This window comes from Macaca nemestrina, unplaced genomic scaffold (assembly GCF_043159975.1).
Source record: "Macaca nemestrina isolate mMacNem1 unplaced genomic scaffold, mMacNem.hap1 Scaffold_113, whole genome shotgun sequence".
Taxonomy (NCBI): domain Eukaryota; kingdom Metazoa; phylum Chordata; class Mammalia; order Primates; family Cercopithecidae; genus Macaca; species Macaca nemestrina.
Genome location: NW_027257596.1, coordinates 140,817 through 161,899, shown reverse-complemented (window position 1 = coordinate 161,899; position 21,083 = coordinate 140,817). Strand labels below are relative to the sequence as shown.

The 21,083-nt window shown below is 43.9% G+C and overlaps 2 protein-coding genes across 6 annotated transcripts in view; one reads left to right on the top strand and one right to left on the bottom strand.

Moving 5' to 3' along the window:
- The window catches only part of LOC139361231 (SH3 domain and tetratricopeptide repeat-containing protein 1-like), a 112,597-nt gene that overhangs the window by 41,451 nt on the left and 50,063 nt on the right, over positions 1-21,083 (bottom strand). The window lies entirely within an intron of this gene.
- Positions 654-20,326, top strand: LOC139361236 (protein FAM90A5-like). Its single transcript, XM_071089814.1, has 3 exons — positions 654-742; positions 18,534-18,642; positions 19,298-20,326. Exons 1-3 carry the CDS (start codon positions 654-656, stop codon positions 20,258-20,260), a joined length of 1,161 nt encoding a protein of 386 aa, XP_070945915.1. The 3' UTR covers positions 20,261-20,326.

The window sequence follows — 21,083 nt, the reverse complement described above, 5'->3', positions numbered from 1 at the left end:
AATTTTATATAATTACATATAAATATACAAACTTCCTTGCCTTCTCTTGTTTCTACCTACAGTCAGTCCCATGACTTCAAATACTATCTACATGTAATAATTATAAATGTATATTATATATATACATATATATATATATTTTTTGAGACGGAATCTTGCCCTGTCGCCAGGCTGGAGTACAATGGTGCAGTCTCAGATCACTGCAGCCTCTGACTCCCGAGTTCAAGCGATTCTCCTGCCTCAGCCTCCCAAGTAGCTGGGCTTATAGGCACCCACTACCACGTCCAACTAATTTTTGTATTTTTAGTAGAGACAGGGTTTTGCCATATTGGCTAGGTTGGTTTTGAACTCCTGACCTTAATTGATCTCCCGCCTCGGCCTCCTAAAGTGCTGGGAATACAGGCGTGGGCCACCTTGGCCAAAATATTTTTCTGTTTCCAAGCATTTTACATGAGAGGAAAGTGGAGAATAAGTCATCTGACACTTTACTGTAAAAGAAATCTTTGTGCCTCTCTTCTTTTCATCTTTCCTAAGTGTACATATTACCAAAATGTCTTTAGGTTGAGGTCCCTCCGTGAAAACTTTACAGGGTGTTGTGTCCTCAGCCACCCTCCTGTCTTTCTCTAGTCCTGGAATTTTAAAACTGTCTGGGGATGACCCAGGATCCCACAGTGGCCATGTCTATTGGAGGGTCTAGTGAGTATCAGCCCCGGGGTCATCTCATCGCCAAGGACAGCCTGAGGTAGGGGGTAGAGTCGCTCAGGGGAGTAGCTGGATGCTCTTGGCCTTGGAGGAATCTCTTGGTATAGTTTTATCTAAAATGGTGACCCCTTGGGATTATTAAAATTTTAGGACATTAAAATGAATGGACAATTCAACGTAATGTCATTAAAGTTAGGTCATTAAAACTGTTCCTCCAGCCGGAGCTTTTATTCCTCGGAGACACATTGATGGTCTGCCAGTGGGATACTGATATTGAGAGGAAAAGGTAGAAATGATTTCTGCTCTCTAGATTGTCTCAGACTTGTGAAGAGAGAAAAACTGTCCCAAAGGACAAGGAAAACCCACCCCAGAGAGGATGTGCAACAACCTGAACATGAAAATGCACTGAAGGCGCACAGGAGGACAAAGAGCAGTGCCAGTGCCTCCTAGGTGGTCACTGAGCACTTTACTGAACAGGATGGGTGTCCCGAGGGATAGAATGGCCTGCCATGACACTTAGAAAGCTCTGTGTTGGAGTCAGCACTGCCTCTCCCTGAGTTTGTTACCTTGAAAAGGCTTGTCCGCTGATTTGAGTTTCAGTTTTTCATTGACTGTAAGATACATTTTATCAGTACAGTTTGAAAGATAAACATACTATTTCCAAAGAGGCAAGGTAAAATGGTGTATTTTATTTGCTAAAAATTCGTATTTATTTCTTCCCCAGAGTGAGTGTAGTAAGTTTTAAAGGTCTGTTCTTTTTAAGGGTAATTTCAAATGGAATTGTAGGACTTAGCTTTATCAATGTTACTGGTGAAATAAAAGTGTGATAGATAAATTGATGATTTACAAAGATTCACCAAAATGTCAGTTTCCCTCTTGTAGCATGGTGAAGAATTAATGACAGTGGACACATCTGTATCCTCTTATCTGGATATTCGAGGGTTTTGTTTTGTTTTGTTTTGTTTTTGGAGACACTGTCTTGCTCTGTAGCCCGGCTGAAGTGCAGTGGCGCCATCTCTGCTTACTGCAACCGCCACCTCCCGGGTTCAAGTGATTCTCCTATGTCAGCCTCCCGAGTAACTGAGATTATAGGCACCCACTACCACACCCAGCAAATTTTTGTATTTTTAGTAAACAGGGGGTTTTAGGCCTGACACAGTGGCTCAGGTCTGTAATCCCAGCCCTTTGGGAGGCCAAGGTGGGCCGATCATGAGGTCAGGAGTACCAGAGCAGCTTGACCAATATGGTGAAACCCTGTCTCTACAAAATATACAAAAAAATTAGCTGAGCCTGGTGGCAGGCATCTGTAATCCCAGCTACTCGGGAGGCTGAGGCAAGAGAATTGCTTGAACCCGGGAGGTGGAGGTTGCAGTGAGCCAAGATGTTGCCACTGCACCCCAGCCCAAGCGACAATGTGAGACTCCGTCTCAAAAAACAAACAAACAAACAACAGAAAGACGGGGTTTTGATATGTTGGCCAGGCTGATCTCAACCTCCTGACCTCAGGTGATCGCCCTCCTCAGCCTCCCAAGCTGCTGGGATTACAGGCATGAGCCACCATGCCCTGCCCATTGTATTTTCTTTTTATTCCCTAAATTTTAATATGTTTGAGTTTGTCTGTTCCTTTATCACTGTTTTCTTACATAAAAGAAATTCTGCCTAATCCTTCATAAAAAAAAATCTTCCTGTAACTTCTGAAAGTGTTCTGGTTTTATCTTCCATATTTGAATGTATAATAAGTTGATTATGGCTCACGGAATAGAGAAGAATGCAATGCATTTTCCCAAGTAGATGCCAGCCTGGTTTGCCTCATATTTTAAAGTGCATGTGATTTCTTTTTCTATTCTACGGTGCCTACTCTATCATTCCTTAATTTTCCATATAAATGCTGGGTCATTAAGACTTTCTTTTCCCTTGGTCTGCTTGCTCATCTCTCTGCTAATACTGTGCTGTCCTGAATATTTTCGTTTGAAAATCTTAGAAGTATGTTAGACAAGCCATCACTCTTTTTTTAGATGGCTAAAAATCATTAGACATTTGTCATTTTTACTACGTGTGAAAAAGTAGTTTTTCTTGCCTAAAAACAACCTGATTTGGGAATTTATGTGATTTCATAGGAATAGCATCTGGAAGTGTTGACATTAATGTCATTTTAAAAAACGTGTGTCGTATTTCCTCTTATTCTTTTCTGCCTTGACATTGTGCAATAGAAATTTTTAAAATTGTTCTATTAGTATTGTCAAATATCAATTATTGGTTTTATTTACTACTCAATTAAATTTAACGAGCCTACTCTGTCTTGGTGTAATCACATGGAATGGGCTCAACTCCCCAGTTAACAAGTGACAGCACGTGTAAAATATTGTCTACCAGGGAAACTCATTGAACACTTAGTGTTCAGACAGTGTTTTGGTGTCTGGTTCCCTAAGCACCACTGCAGTGACACAAAATAATAGACCTTCAGCAGAAAAAGTTTTGGCAAATACATTGCATAAGCCATTTACATGCAGTGAGTCATTCTTATTAGGGTTGGTGGAATCCCTTTCAAAATGTAAGTTACTAATACAAAGATGGAACTTTGCGAGCAGACGTTTTTAAGAATAAGTAGTCTCAGGACTGATAATATTAACTCCCTTATGCACATCAGGTAGGACTTTATTATGACAGATACTAGAAATGTACAAAGTGAAGTTAAAAGGTAACTCCTAGCAGCACATCTTACTCCCTGGATTCTCTAATAAGATGGGTGTTTCTACTTTGCTGTTGCCTTTTTGAATAGTTAGATTCTAGCATTAGTACTGCTGTATGGGAGGGAGTATGTGTGAACAGAGTAAGAGTTCTGACAATCAAGGCACAAAATAAATGCTTGGAAATTTTAGAATCATGCAAACAGCTTATGGATTGAGTACAGATTCCCAGTGCTGTCAGTCTCACCCATCCTTCTATCCCCATGTGTGGAATGTTCTAGGACTCCATGGCTTTTGAGGATGTGGCTGTGAACTGTACCCAGGAGGAATGGGCTTTGCTAGATTCTTCTCAGAAGATTCTCTGCAGAGAAGTGATGCAGGAAACTTGCAGGAACCCGGTTTCTGTAGCTGAGAATGACAAAACATTTCACTTAATTACAGAATTATTTCCCTATCATCAGTGCTATTTGTGATTTGGAATGTGGCAAGGGAATGATTTGGTGAAGAAATCAGGCATGGGCACTGTGTACAATGAACATTAAATCTAGTAATGTTTCTATAGTTTGTAATAATTCATGATAATTTTGTGGGTCTGTATTTTAGGAAACAAATGGAAAGACCAGAATATTGAAGATCACTTCAAAAAACCTGGGAAAGATATAAGATAACTTGCACTGAGAAGAGGAAATAAAGTCCTCTGAAGGAATCTTAGCTTGTCATGAACTTAAAAACAAGCAATCAAAACAAATGAGAGTCACTTGAAATTTATTTCTTTTTAGAAAAATTTCACCCGAAATGCAATGTACTTCAGTGTAGCAGTCAGTGTTTGGAAAACAGTTTACTTGAAAATAGTACTACAAAATTGTGTACATGAATGTTACTAATTTGGTCATAGCCATGCAAGTGGTAGCTGTGTTTTCAGTAGTAACCCATTTACTTTCAAATAATTCAGTCATGGCAAAAAAAAAAAAAGCATTTTCCTTGGTATTGGTAGCAGTGTAAGTCCAAGACCTATTAGTAAGTAGAAAGTTATTAAACCAAGCAATAATTATGTGCTTTACATTTGTTTTTACAGAAATCATATGATACAGAGACTGTGTGAAAGCAAAGACGGTAGTCAGTATGGACTGTTGTCAGCCAAATTCCAATGCTTGATCTGAATGAGAACATTTCTGCTGGATTAAAACAATGTGAATGAAGTATTTGTGGAAAAGTCTTTGTACGTCATTCTCTCCTTAATAGGCACATCTTAGCTCACTCAGGATACAAACCATATGGAGAGAAGCACTATAAATGTGAACAGTGTGGGAAACTCTTCATTTCTGTTCCAGGTGTTAGAAGACACATGATAATGCACAGTGGAAATCCAGTTATAAATGTACGATATGTGGGAAAGCTTTTTATTTTCTCAATTCATTTGAAAGACATCAGAGAACTCACACAGGAGAAAAACCCTATAAATGTAAACAATGTGGTAAAGCGTTCACTGTTTCCGGTTGTTGTCTAATACATGAACAAACTCACACTAGAGAGAAACCCTACGAATGTAAGGAATGTGGAAAACATTCAGATTTTCTTGTTCTTTTAAGACGCGTGAAAGGACTCACACTGGAGAAAGACCCTATACATGTACCAAATGTGATAAAGCCTTCAGCTGTTCCACTTCCCTTCGTGACCATGGAAGCATTCATAGTGGAGAGAGACCCTATGAATGTAAACAATGTGGCAAAGTCTTTAGTCATTTGAGTTCCCTTTGTAACCATAGAAGTACTCATACTGGAGAGAAAGCCTATGAATGTAAACCATGTGACCAAGCCTTCAGTCGTCTCAGTTCCCTTCACCTCCACGAAAGAATTCATACTGGAGAAAAATCCTATGAATGTAAGAGATGCGGTAAAGCCTACATTCGTTCCAGTCATCTTACTCGCCATGAAAGAAGTCATGATATAGAGGCTGGGTGTAGTGACTCAGCCTATAATCCCAGCACTTTGGGAGGCCAAGGAATGTGTATTGCTTGAGCCCAGGAGTTCATAACCAGCCCGGATTAAAACAGCGTGAAACAACCTGGGCATCAAGGTGAAACCCTGTCTCTAGAAAAAATAAAATAATGCCAGGCACGGTGGCTAACACCAGTTACTCGGGAGACTGAGGCAGGAGAATGGCGCGAACCCAGGAGGCAGAGCTTGCAGTGAGCCGAGATCGCACCAGTGCACACCAGCTTGGGCGACAGAGCGAGACTCCGTCTCAAAACAAATAAATGAAAATAATTAGCTGGGCATGGTGGCACATTTCAGTTGTTTTAGTTCTTTTTCAAGGACATAAAAAGCAACGTTGGGTTGGGGAAAGCCCTGTGCATGCGGATCACGAGATCAGGAGATCGAAACCATCCTGGCCAACATGGTGAAACCTCGTCTCTACTAAAAATACAAAAAGTAGCTGGGTGTGGTAGCATATGGTTGTAATCCCAGCTTCTCAGGAGGCTGAGGCAGGAGAATCACTTGAACTCAGGAGGTGGAGGTTTCAGTGAGCCGAGACTGTGCCACTGCACTCCAGCTTGGCGACAGAGTGAGAATCCATCTCAAAATAAACAAACAAATAAATAAAGCCCCTTGAATGTAAGAAATGTGGTAAAACATTTACTCTTTCCCATTCCCTCATAAACATGAAAAGGCTAACACTGCAGAGAAACCTTAAGAATGTAGGAAATGTGGCCAAGCCTTCAGATTTTCCTGTTTTTGAAGATTTGGGAGGACTCAGAGTGGAGAAAAGCCTTTTGAATCTAAATTTGTGGTAAGGCCTTCAGTTGTGTTAGTTCCATTTGAAGACATCAGCTCATTCCTGAGAAAAACCCTATGAATGTCCAGAATCTGGGAATGTTTCATTTCTCTCATCCTCACTCAAGGACAAATGAAAATGCACACTATAGCTGGCTGGACCTTGTAAATACAAGAACGTACACAGGATTAAAACTCTAATAGTTTAGAAACTGCAAGAATATTTTCAGTTTTCACATTTACTTGAAACGTCATGTGAAAACTCCCACAGGAAAGAAGTTCTATAAGTGAAGCTTTTCTAATTTGGAAAGCCTAATGCAAATTAGTTATCGTGTAGTGCTTGAAAAAATGTATGAAATGTTACACAAGTTACAAGTATATTGTTTTTTCCGTGACTCATTCTTAAAGAGTCTTGAGAATGCATTTCACCTTGTTTTGCAGGGAAACCTTGAGGTGAGAGTTTTGTAAATGCTCTTTAAGCAGTAGTACTTGAGTTTCATAGATAATGATATTAAGTTTGTTGGTAGAATTTTTGTCTATTCATTTGATAATATGCTGTATTCATGGTTGAATTTTGATGTTTTTCTAACATGGAGGTAAGTTTAATTTTTTTGTTTCATTATTATCTTTTTTTTGAGATGGAGTCTCACTCTGTTGCCCAGGTTGGAGTGCAGTGGTGCGATCTCAGCTCACTGCAACCTCCACCTCCTGGGTTTAAGCGATTCTCCTGTCTCAGCCTCCTGAGTACCTGGGACTACAAGCGCCCACCACTACGTCCAGCTAATTCTTTGTATTTTTAGTGGAGACAGGGTTTCGCCATGTTGGCTAGGCTGGTCTTGAACTCCTGACCTCATGATTTGCCCTCCTCGGCCGCCCAACATGCTGGGATTACAAGCATGAGCCACCACACCTGGACAGGTAAGTTTCATTTGTATGTATTGCCCTGTGATTAATGGACCAGTGAATAATGATTGTCAATTGTTGGGATAGTCTTACTAGCCTCATTTGGAAAATTTTGATTATCCCTTGTTCATTATACACATTCCACCTTTCCTTGTTAAAGGAAAAACTACTCTTGATGTAAAGATGTTTATTTTTTGCTAATACTGAGTTGGTATTAATTCCTAAGTACATAAAGTTTACCATAGAGTATCATCTTGTGAGTTCTTTGCATCTGTTGCCCTTTATTCTTTATTATTTCTGTCTGTTATTTGGATCGTTCACTTTGAATGAAGGAGAGAGGACTGTGATAGGAGGATATGTTGTAACCAATCTGAGGGAGGAAGCATTCAGTCTCTCAGTCACATATGATAGCGTTGGGCTTTTCATCGATGCCTTTGGTATTGTAGTAGATCGTATTACACCATTATGGTATGATGGTTTATATATTGTATTTTAGAGTATTACAGTCTTACCAGTCAGTGTATCATGATTCAGTTCCCTACCAGCCAACAGACAAAGCAATCACGTACTCCTGTAGGAACAAAGGAACATCCTCGGCCTGGCGCGGTGGCTCACGCCAGTAATCCCAGCACTTAGGGAGACCGAGGGGGGTGAATCACAAGGTCAGGAGATCGAGACCATCCTGGCTAACACGGTGAAACCCCGTCGCTACTAAAAATGCAAAAAATTAGCCGCGCGTGGTGGTGGGTGCCTGTAGTCCCAGCTTCTAGGGAGGCTGAGGCAGGAGAAGGGCATGAACCCGGGAGACAGAGCTTGCAGCGAGCCGAGATCACACCACTGCACTCCAGCAAGGGTGATAGAGCGAGATTCTGTCTCAAAAAAAAAAAAAAAAAAAGGAAATTCCTCACTTTTTTTAATGTGATACCACTCTCTGCTCCCAAGTTAATCCGTGTTTGGGCCTGTGGGAACTTACACCATTCTCCTATATGTAATTAATAACTGATGACTGGTTTTTCTGTTTAGTAGGAGATGTTATGTGTTTAACGGTGCCAGTAAAAGTAGGGTGCGAATTCCTTCCTCACCAGTGGGGTGCATGAGACGGTATTGAAACAATTGACAACACAAATGGAATGGACCAGCCCTCATGAAGGACACCTGCTCAACTTGACCTACCTGCTGTCGGCTGATGGTTCCGTAACACATCAGCAGTCACCTGAGTCAGAACCATGAGCTGATGATGGGCCTTCCGTTTGGTCTGCACAGTGTTTTGTTTTCTTCAGGTGTTGTCATCTTCTCCCACACTAAAACGCTCTCATCTCCTAGACATGAATGTTTAATTGCACCCCAGCATGACATTTGACCTGTGCTTAGCAAGCGGTTTTGAGGCCCTGGATTATTAATGCATGGAAGCACAGCACATAAGCCGACACTTATGTCCTAATTAGCAAGAATCCGGCTGTATCTCTGTAGTCCCTGCATCTACTCTGGTCACCATCTCTGTATGTTGAGGGCAGCCATGTGAACATTATTAATTATTGTACACTCCAATCAATAGTTATTATGTAGGCAGAAGTAGTGGCCTTGTTTGTTTCTTGTGCTGCTGCTCCCCTTGCCACTGTCCGCTACACCCTCCTGATCAGGTGTACATCCATGGTGCCTCATGGTTCAGTCACTGATGAGTAATGAAAATGGGAAGAAAGAGTTTGATATTAGCCACTATCGAAGCATATGAAGAAGCATCTCAGCTGCTTGCATTGAAAAATTCCTAGCCAGTGTGTGGGCTTTTCTTATCACTGCTGTTTATCAGCATGTCAAAAGTTGAATCTTCGGATTGCAAGTCTTGCTGGCCTTAGACATAATGGCCTTACTGCATGTGGAGCTAACCCCAGGAAGATGGAGTGACAGTCTCTGGAGGATTAGGTGGTCTCCTCCAATGTGGCTTGATGGGCTCCTGAACTCTTTCCTGTAACTATACAGAGAGTCTACACTGCCAGCGATCGTGTGCCTCAACTCTAGATGTAGAAATTAAAAATATTCAAAATATTCTGAAACAGTTTCCATTGAAAGGAAAAAGAAAAGCAGTCAGGTGCCACGCTCTGGTCAAGAGAACTAGTAGATGGCTCACAAGAACACTCTGTCGCTACTGTCTGTGCCTCTGTCACAACAAATATCCTGATCCTTCAGTTTGAAGGGTGCAGGGCCATTTTCCTCCCTTTCCTACTGGTAGTTCTCAAGATAACTGTATGATATGCTGGGAATGCAATATCCTGATAATCTGGTGACATTGGTCAGAACAGCCCAGGCTCTGTTAGAGTCCCTGCTCGAAACAGAACGGCCTTTAACGCTTGTGTCCAGCAAACCACATCGTAGGAGAAAACCCAAGATGAGCTGCTTTCTGGGGTCCCTCAGTTGTAGTGCAAGTGAAGCATTTACAGTCAAAACTCCATCCATCTGCTCTGGATAGCCTTCCTGATCTTGTGGTAGCGGTTCATATTGAATCCTGGACTTCTGTTGTCTTTTGTTTGCTATTTGTAAGTAATAAATTCACTTCATGGAATTTATGTATGAATGTGTTTGGTCTCATTGTACTCAGAAAAGTTGATAGCCATTGCACAGTGAACCCGCTTCATAATTGGTGAAAACACCTATGGCCCCCTTGTGCCACAGCAAGGAGGTTAATTCAGCCAAACATAAACTTCATGTTCGAAAAACCCTGTAGCACAATTATTACCATGTGGGAGGCCTTTAACAATGGTGATGCTGATTTGAATAACTCTGAAAGAAGAAATTTACACAAATGGATTGGGTACACAGGAGTCCCTCCTAACTTAAAGCAAACCTTGCTCCCCTCTGCCTAAAAAGAGTGGAGAGGCCAAGCACGGTGGCTCAGGCCTGTAATCCGAGTACTCTGGGAGGCTGAGGGGGGCAGATCACAAGGTCAGGGGTTCAAGACCAGCCTGACCAACATGGGGAAGCCACATCTCTATTAAAAATACAAAAAGTAGCCATGCATGGTGGTGGGCACCTGTAATCCCAGTCACTTGGGAGGCTGATGCAGGAGAATTGCTGGAACTTGGGAGGCGGAGGTTGAAGTGAATCAAGACCATGCACTGCACTCCAGTCTGGGTGAGAGGGCAAGACTCCGTCTCAGGGGGAAAAAAAAAGTGGATAAGAACTGAAACAGGTTAAAATTTCACCTAATTGGAAATACAAAGTTTACAAAAATAATATTTCAAATAAAATGCTAAATGAGTGCTCGTTGAATTTTATGCCTCCACAAAGTAGGTTGTGAATTAACTTCCACATCTGTTGAAAGCCACCAAAGTTGGGCAGCCTCCGTGTCTGAAATTCACATGTGGCTCAAATAAGAATTATACCTGGGGATACCCCAAAGTTTAAATATGGTATCCACTGTGATATTATGAGGAATTACTGTACATAAAACAGGTTGCCTTCCTTTAACTCTGTAAATAATATTATCTTGCCTAAATTCTCCAAAACGCATCGCTCTGCAGTATCCTATAATGGACATAGGTTTCCTGACCAATGAGCAGTAAAAGTAAGTGTGTGCGACTCACCTATGTTCTTATCAAAATGGAAATCCCCGAATCCCACCAGTTAGAACAACATGACAGAATGTCAGATTTTTGGAATATATAGGTTTTCTGTAAGGTTATTAGGTACTGATTCCATTTTTAAAATAGATATCAATATATTTAGATAACCTATTTCTCCTGTGTTTTAGTATCAATAGGTTGTGTCTTTTAATTCATTCAGTTGGTCTAAGTTATAACTTTGCCGTTATGGAAATTGTAATATTCTTTATTATTTTATCATCCATGGGCTTTCTAATATAAAGGCCTCTTTTAATTCTTCTATTATTAGGTTGGTGCCAAAGTAATTGTGGTTTTGGACCGTGAATTTTAAATTTTTATAATTAGACTGCAACATATCTTTATTAATCAAAATAGAACCCATTACAATGGACTGGGCACAGTGGCTTACACCTGTAATCCCAGCACTTTGGGAGGCTGAGGCGGGCGGATCAGGAGGTCAGGAGTTTGAGACCAGCCTGACCAACATGGTGAAATCCCCTCTCTACTAAAAATACAAAAAGTAACCGGGCGCGGTGGCATGTGCCTGTAATCCCAGCTACTCAAGAGGCTGAGGCAGGAGAATCTCTTGAACCCAGGAGGCAGAGGTTACAGTGAGCTGAGATTGCACCTTTGCACTCTGGCCTGGGCGACAGAGTGAGACTAGGTCTTTAAAAAAAAAAAAAAAAAACAAAAAACAAAAAGAAACCATTACATTGAACACATTTTTGCCAAAGAGAAATAAACTTGTTTATTCCATGCTTTCAGGGTTCGATGAACTCTTGGAAAGCATTTTCTGCACTCTGCTGGTTGTGTAAGTGTTTTCCCTGCAAAAAGTTGTCAAGATGCTTAAAGAAGTGGTAGTTGGTTGGCGAGAGGTCAGATGAATATCGCAGATGAGACAAAACTTCACAGCCCAGTTTATTCAACTTTTGAAGTCCTGGTTGTATGACATGTGGTCACGCGTTGTGGAGAACCGGTCCCTTCATATTGACCAGTGCCAGCTCCAGGTGCTGCAGTTTTCCATGCATCTCATCGATTAACTTGGCATACTTCTCAGATGTAATGATTTCACCAGGATTCAAAAAGTGTAGTGGATCAGAAGACCGGCAGCTGACCACCAAACCGTGACCATGACCTTTTTTTGGTACAAGTTTGACTTTGGGAAGTGGTTTGGAGCTTCTTCTCAGTCCAACCAGTGAGCTGGCTGTTGGATGAAATCCACTTTTCGTGGCATGTCACAATCTGATCAAGAAATGGTTCAATGTTGTTTCATAGAAGAGAAGATGACACTTCAAAAGGATGATTTTTAAAATATTTGCTCAGCTCATGAGGCACCCGCTTATCAAGATTTTTCAGCTTTCCAATTGGCTTCAAAAGCTGGATAACCATACAATGGTCGACATTCAGTTCTTCGCCAACTTCGCGGGTATGTGTAAGAGGATCGAATTCAGTGGTTGCTCTCAATTGGTCGTTATCAACTTCTGGCCCAGAGCTTGGGGCTGAGGCTGCCATGACCACCCTGTTCTCTTCCTTCTGGGGTCCCCAGGAAGCTCCCAGGACTGAATGATCCCCATAAAACACAGTGTACAGGATGGGAGGGCTGGAGGTCAATTACGCCCAACACCTACCACCACAACCAAGAGGCCCCCATAGAGGTTGGCCCTGAGCTGTGTGTCCCTGTGGGATGCAGGCTCCCACGGATACCTCAGGGGATGAGCATGGGTCCTCCTGGCTGACAGAGCCTGGTGGGCACTGGGTGTGTGGGGCCTGTGTAGGTAGGTTGGACAGCACTGGGCCTAGCCAGGGAGCCAGGGACTGGTGTGGCCAAGTTGGGCAACAATATGTTGCCAGAACCGAAACTACAGTGCAATCAGCCCAGCTGGTAGGGAGAAGGAGTCCTGCCTGCCTAGCAGGACCATCCACCCCTGTACTGGCCCCAAGTCCAGACTGCCTGCCTGTACTGGACATTGCCTTGTCCAGGAGGCCTGGGCATGATGGTCAGGTGGTGTGTCCCTGGGTTCCAGGCCTTGGTGGTCCCTTGGGAGCCGAGCATCCTCTGGGCAGGAGGAGGGCCCGCGGTCCACTGTTTGCATCGGCCCCTGGGGGTATGCCCCCACCCCAGCTCCTCAGTGCACATGGGGACGTGGCCAGGGCTCCTTCCCTGCTCTGTGGCTCCAGCTCTGAGCAGCTCTTTGGGTGACTCTGACAGCTTCCTCCCCAAAGCTTGGGTCCTCCTCTGTGGGAATGGGGTGTCCCAGGCCCCCTGCAGGCAGGAACCCACCCCCAGCGCCTCTGGTGGGCCCTTCTGGGCTTTCTTACCTACTGGCTTGTGAGACCCGGTTGTCCAAACTTCGTGTCCTATTTTTATTTTGGCCTTTTTGTTAGTGTGTGTTTTCTGTAACTACTGCTGTGTAGATCTTCTATTTGAGTTTTAGGTAGAGAATCTTGCCCACCCAGAGGTCCCCCACCCCAGAGAGCCTTCACTTCTCCCCCCACCGGGCTGGCCCTGCCTGTGCTCCGCTTGGTGTGAATGTTGAGTGTGATGGATCCACACGGCTGCTTGACCCTGCATCTCCCTTCTTCTTGCTGAGGCCGGTTCTGTTCTCTCTTTCTCCACCTGAACTGCACTTGAAGCCAAGACGAAGGATGAGAAGTGGTTGCTACGAAGGACCCTCCTGCAGCGAATCTGCTGTGAGGAGGCCGCGCTGGCCCAGCCTGTCATTTCCTTCTGTAAGCTCATTCCAGAGGTCGGCAAGGGGCGGCCTGTCCCTGCCTGCTCTTGTCGCCTGTGAATCAAGAATGGATTTTACATTTCCAACTGGTTGAACAAATAAAAAAAATAACACTTCATGACACTGAGAAGTTTCCATGTCCATAAGTAAAGTTTGATGGGGGTGCAGTCATGCCCATCTCTTCACAGGCCACCTGCAGAAGGCTGCTGTTGTGCAGCCATGGCAGAGTTGCATCCTTGAGGCAAAGGTCAGTTGGCAAAGCTGAAAATACCGACTCCTAGCTCTTTAGGGAAACAGTTTCCAGTCCCTGGTTTAAGGGTTGTGTGGCAGAACCCCAGGATCTTGGTCAGTTTGTTCCTCACTCAGGGCCTGCTGTGGCCTTCGCTAGTATGTCTGCAAAGTCTGTGTGTTATGGTGCCTCTCATGGGACGTTGAGCTCTGTCGTGCTAGATTTCAGGGTGTCTGCCTCATAGTCACCTGTCTCACCAACAGAGACCCTGTGGCCAGACTGAAACTAGTAGGAACTGTTGGTCTTTGGCAGCAAGGATACCTTAGAGCTGAGCTTCCACCCACCCTGAGGTGGTCCCATGACACTCAATGTCTGGGTCAAGTTTGGGGCAGGGCTGGTGTCCTGCACTGCCCTGCGATGTGGATCGTAATAGCCAGTGGGGAGAGGGGGATGCTATTACTCCCCATATCCCTCCTGCAATGTGTGTCCATTCTTAGCAGTCTCTTTTTTTCAGGATATTACGAACAATTTCAAAGGTTGTGTGTAAACAGCCTGCGATAGGAGAACGAATACCATCCTCTGCACCTCCGGATATTAGGAACCATATCACACAATGAGTGTACACTTTTTGGGAGATTTGGGATAATGTCGTCCTGTGTTTCCCTGAATATTTGGAGAAATATCACAGGGTGGCAGTATAGCCACTACTTCTTGGCTGGAACATCATACTTTACCTACTGGAAATTAGGAGCAGTATCACAGACTGGGTGTCAAGCCACTGTCATACTGGAAGTAATATCATGCTCTCCCCCACAAGTCATGAGGAACAATATCACAGCGGGTGTGTACCTTCTCCGGTAGTGGGAGTAGTATCATCATCTCTTCCTTTAGATGACAGGAACAATATCACAGGGTGGGTGTACAATCTGTGTGTTTTTGGAAGCAATGTCATTCTCTCTTCTTCTAGGTTTTACTACTCATATCACAGGTGGGGTGTACACTCCTTGTTATATTGGATGGAATCTCATCCTCTTTCAACCTGTAACTTTAGAACAATATTCCATAGGGTGTGTCCATCCCTTCAATATTGGTACTAATGCCATCTTCTCCTTTCCTGGATATGAGAAACAATATCACAGGAGGGTGTACACCCCTTGCAATGTTGGTAGTAATATCACCTCTCCCCTGTTGTTATTGAGGACAAAATCCCAGGGTGGCTGTACGGTTCCTACTTTATTGGGAGTAATATCAACCACTTACCCCCTGGATATCAGGAACCATATCAGACAAGAGGTGTCCACCCCCTTCGATATTGTCAGCCATATCATCTTCTTCCCGTCTGCATATTAGGAATGATACCCCGGCGCTGGGGGCGGTGTACACCCTCTGCGATATTGAAAGTAAAATCAGCCTCTTTCCCGCTAGATATTAGGAACTATATCACAGGTGTGTGTGCACCTTCTGGGATATTGGTAGTACTCTCAGCCTCCACCTCGCTGCATATTAGGAACAATATACGGGGGGCAGGGTGGTTACACGTCCTGCAATGTTGAGAGTAATATTCTTCCCTTTCCCCTGTACGTTAGGACTACATAACAGGGGTCTGTATGCCTTCTGCGATATTGGGATTAATGTTATCCTCTCCCCCACTGAATGTCAAAAACAATATCACAAAAGGGTGTACACCCCCTGCGATATGGCCAGTAACATCATCGTATCTACCTTTGGATACTAGAAACAACATCACAGAGGGTGTGTATACTCCCCTGCGATATTGGGCATAATGTTATCCTCTCTTCCCCTGGATATTAGGAATGATATCCCTGGTGGTGGGATGTGGAGTACATTAAGAACAACATCACTGGGTGGGTGTACACCCCCTGCGATATTGGGTGTAGTATCATCCTCTCTTCCGGATATTAAGAACAATAACACAGGAGGGGTGTACAGCCCCAGCCCCTGCGTTATTGGGAGCAATAGCATCTTCTCCCCCTCTCGATATAAGGAACAATATCCCAAGGTTGGTGTACATCCCCTGGGATATTGGGCGTAGTGTCACAGGGGGGTGTACGCCTTCTTTGATATTGGGAGTAATATCATCCTCTCCCCTCAGGATCATAGGCAAAATATTGAAGGGGTTTCACCACTCCTGTGATATGGTCAGTAATATCATTCTCTCCCCACCTAGATGTTAGGAACTATATTACAGGTGGTTGTACACTTCTTGTGATATTGGGAGTCATATCATCCTCTCTCACTCAGGATAGAAGGAACAAGATACTGAAGGGATGGACACCCACTGTGATAGTTTCAATAATGTCATCCTCTATCCCCTGGCTATTAGGAATAACATCATAGAGGGGTGTACACTTTCTTCAATATTGGGAATAATATCATCCTCTCCCAGCTGGTTATCAGGAACAAGTCTATTAATTATTAATATTAATAAATATAGTAAAAATTAATAGCAATCATCGATATTAATAATCACAATATAGTATAAATTAATACTGGTAAAAAATATTAATGATTAGTATAACCATCATAATATCACTATTAACAATAAAATGATGTCAGCAATTAATGTTACTTAAATCAATACTAAGTGATGTAGGTAATAAAATAATAATTAATATTAAGAACTAATAATATTGTTAAATGACATTAATATTACTAATTATTTTCAAGCGTCCATAATCATATATTTAAAATAATTATCCATAATTAATAATGGTATCCTATTAATAGTGTCATTGATAATTATTAAAATCGACATAGATGTTTAATAATTAATCATATTATTATTCCTAATACTGCAGGGGGTGTACACCTACCTGTGATGTTGTTCCTAATATCCAGGGACGGAGAGAATGATTTTAGTTTTAATATCATAGTAGGTGTGCACTCACCCTGTGCCACTGATGCTAATATCTAGGGGGTAGAGTATGACATGACTCCCAACATAGCAATGAATGGAAAGCCACCCAGTGATATTGCTCTTAATATTCAAGGAAGAAGCCTATGATATTACTCCCAATATTGCAGGGAGGGTACAGCTCTTCTGTGATATGGTTCCTAGTATCCAGAAGGGGAGAGGATGATAATAATTCCAGTATCGCAGGCTGTGTTCACCCACCCTGTGATATTGTTATTTATATCCTGGAAGGGAGAGGATGATATGACTCCCCGTAGAGCAGGAGGCGTACACCCAGCCTGGGATATTGTTCCTAATATCCATGGAGAGGAGAGGCTGATATTACTTCCAATATGGCAGAGGATGTACATCCACCCTGTGATATTCTTCTTAATATTCCAAGGCCGAGAGGTTGATATTACTCCCAGTATCGCAGACACTGTACACCTCCGTGTGATACTCTTCCTGATATCCAGAACAGGAGAAGATGGTTTTAATGCCCATATCGCAGGAGGTGAACACCCACTCTGTGATATCTTTCCTAGTATGCAGGGGGAGAGAGGATAATATTATTCCCAATATTGCAGAAGATGTACACATGTCCACCCGTGATATTGTCCTTAATAATCCAAGGCACAGATGATGATGTTACTCCCAATATCACAGAAAGTGTACACCACCCAGTGATGTTGTTCCTATGATCCAGGATGGGAGAGGATGATATTACTTTCAATATCGCATGGAGTGTACACGCCCCTGGTGATACTGTTCCTAATTTCCACCAGGGAGAGGATGATACTACTCCCAATATCACAGGGATTAAAAACATGGGGGTATACAGTGTCTGTGATACTAGGAGTAATATCAATCTCTCGGCCTTGGAATATAAAGAAGAATATCACAGGGTGGATGTACACCCCCTGCCACATTGGGAGTAATATCCTCTCCCTTCCAAGATATTAATAACAATGTCACAGGGCCGGTGAACACAGCCTGCAACACTGGAATTATTATCATCCTCTCCCCCTCCAGATATTAAGAATCATAACACAGAAGAACTGTACCCTCCCTGCGATACTGGGAGTAATATCATACGCATATTCCGTGAATATTAGGAGCTATATCACCGGGTGGCTATCTATTCATTGCTATGTTGGGAGTTATGTCATACTCTACTACACTGAATATTAGTGTAGCATCACAGGGTGAGTGTACACTTATTGTGATATTAAAACTAAAACCATGCTCTCCCTCTCTGATATTAGGAAAGACATCACAGGTAGCCGTATACACACTGCAGTATTAAGAGTAATAATATGATTAATTATTAAACATCAATGACTGATTTTAACAATTATTGATGATACTAATAATTAATAGGATACCATTACTAATTATGGATAATTATTTTAAATATATGATTATGCATGCTTAAAATTAATTATTAATATTAAAGTCACTTAGCAATGCTAGTAGTTCATAAAATTAATCATTATTTTATAACCAACATCACTTAGTATTGACTTAAGTAACATTAATTGCTGATATCATTAATTACTAACAGTGATATTGCTATTAATTATTAATACTAATCGTTAACATTTTAAACCAGTATTAATTTTTACTATCTTTATTATGATTATTATTATCGATGATTCCTATTAATTTCTATTATATTTAATAATAATAATAATTAACAGACTTGTTCCTGATATCGAGCTGCGGGAGGACGATGTCAGGTGGGGAAGCTTCGTGCAGGTTCCCCATGACAGGGGGGAAAGCAATGGAATCCAAATACTGGTCCTTACTTGGGAAGCCAAGAAGGCCACTGGGAGAATGGGAAGGTTGGCACATGAGGGAAGGTGCAGAGGTGGAAAGGGCATAAGAGTTCCATTTATTTATCACAAAACACAGAACAGGACTGGGCCAGAGACTGAATTCTTCCTGTCTCCTGGGGAAAACCGGATACATGGCCTGAACTTTTTCTCTTCTGCAGGCAACAAGACCCGCAGAGGAAGGCTCCCTTCCAGACCTTTTCTGGGAAACCTTTAGAGAAGCAGCTGCCAAATCGAAAAGAATCCATGGAATCTTGGATTTATCTGAGGGTGAGTGTCACCATGGGTCCCTGTTCTTTGCTCCACTAGGTCACTCTGGTTGATTTTCTTTCAGGTTCTCGTGTGTGTGAGGGGATCGGGGAACCCTTCTTCCCTGCCTTCTTGGGGTCAGGGACTCCACGATCCTTCCAGGTCCATTTGATTCCAGGTGAAGGCATCTGAAGATGCCATATTTCCTGTTGCTTTCTTTCTGTGCAATGATGGCAAGCCTGTCAACAACATCTTCCTAGCAGCGTGAGGAAATTAGTCCCTCAGGGGCCCCAAACATGGAGGAGGCTCACCCTAGGAACATGCATGTTTTCAGAAAAGGCGTCCTGGGAACCCTTGAGCCACCAACCTGCCTTCAGAAGGGCATTAGTCCGTCCCACTTCATGGAAGGCTGAGTGGAGGCGCTTTGATCCAGTGAATGCCCAAGACACAGTCTTTAGAAAAATGGTATTCTTAGATCATAGCTCAAGAGTGCATTTTTCATGGGTCTTGTCCCGATCAGCACTCACGTTAAGGATCTGTTCCTACTTCCAAGGACCGCCTGTCCATACCGTATTAAGAATTTCCTGCTGTGTGCACCTTGTCTTTGGATGTGGTTGATTTCCATATTGGCTCGATGCTGACGAACTTCTAACGTGTGTGGTCTCCTTTCTTTCAGGTTGTAAGCAGGCCAATGCCGGTCCACACAACCAATAAGAGGCCACGCGTGGACCCTGCCCTCACTGATGGCTCAGCTACGAAAATGTCTGACACGGTATCCGTCTTGGCTTCACTGTCTCCCCTCAGAAAAGCCAGTCCGAGCTCCTCGTCAAGTCTCCGACCAAAGGAACGACAGACAGGGGCTGTGGCCGACATCCCTCAGCCTGGAGTCAGGCAGCAGGGCCCGGAGCCTCTCGTCGTGGTGAAGCCGACACACAGCAGGCCTCAGGGTGGCAGTCGAGAAGTTCCCCAGGCTGCCTCCAAGCCCCACGGCCTGATCCGGGTCATCAGCCCCCAGGCACAAGACAAACGTGCTGCGGTGACCTCACAGCCCTGCCCACCAGCCGACACACACAGCTTGGGCCTCGGCTCCAATCTCAGTTTCAGGCCAGGAGCCAAGAGAGCTGCCCAGACTCCGACTCAGGCTTGCCTGAACTTCCCCAAGAAACCGAGAATGGGTTCCTTCCAGATGCCCGAAAATGCCCTCCAGGGAGGTGAGCTGGGGGTCCCGGAGACTCTCCAACCTCCGCCAGCTGCAACCGAACTCAGACCAAGTCCGTCTCCCCAGATGAGCAGGGGGACACCCGCCCAGGTGCCCAGCACCAACCGGCAGCCTCTGCACAGCAGACCTTGCCTGCCTACTGCCCAGGCCTGCACCATGTCCCATCACCCAGCGGCCAGCCACGATGGGGCCCAGCCTCTCAGAATGCTCTTCTGGAGACTGGAAAACGGATGGTGGAGCTCCAGCCTCCTGACAGCTCCCTCGTTTCCCTCTCCTGAGAAGCCGGGAGCCTTCCTCGCTCACAGCCCTCATGTCTCAGAGAAGTCTGAGGCTCCCTGTGTTGCTGTCCCCCTGAGTGTCCTCTATGAGGACCTTCAGGTTTCCTCCTCCTCAGAGAACAGCGATTCTGACCTGGAGTGAGACTACAGGTGGCCGGGGCTCCATTGCATCCAGCTCCCGTGATTTGGAGGGGTCTGTGGGACTGAGGAGCACAGAGCAGAGAGCAGACTGTGTGTGGTGACTCCCAAGCTCCCCGGCTGGGGTGCTTCTGTGGATGTTGGAGCCCAGCCCAGGCAGGGACCAGATGCAGAGACTCTGCCTCATCAAATTCTGGTGAGGGACATTGTAGTTCGCCGGGATCTCCGGAAACCCGCCACCAGAAGCTTCTGTGCCAGTGATTCGTTGCCTCAGAAACTGGGTGACGGTGACGCGCGGGATTCAGACTTCCGCTGTGATGTCAGTAGGAAACCGGGGAATGACTGTGTGTTTGCTCTCTAGATGACTGAATCAGGGAACAGTTAGGCAACCCTGAGAGATGCAGGCCTTCAGCTGTGCCCCGCCCTGACAGCAGTGTTTTGGACGCTGTGAAGCGTTCTGCGCAATGCGTTCTTGGGGTGTTTCCTCAGTCTCGAAAATTGGGCTCTGGAATGCCATTAGAAATAGGTGTGTTTAATTTGTTTTGAAGTGAATAAAATTCTCAAAAAAGATGACGTACTCTCTTTTGACTTTCATTCCGTGTTTGTGTGTAACTGATTTTCCAAGGGCTTGAAAATTTCTTGACTTGTCAGCAATCCAAGTCATTATGTCTCCGAAACAGAGTTGATTGAAGGGACCACAGGTCTTCGCAGGACCTGTGACTTCTTAAACATCCACAGGGGCAAGAGAACCTCAGCCCCACTCTACCAACACGCACCTAGTCAAATTCTGCCAAGTGAATCTCACGCACGCTAACACGTGGGGAGGG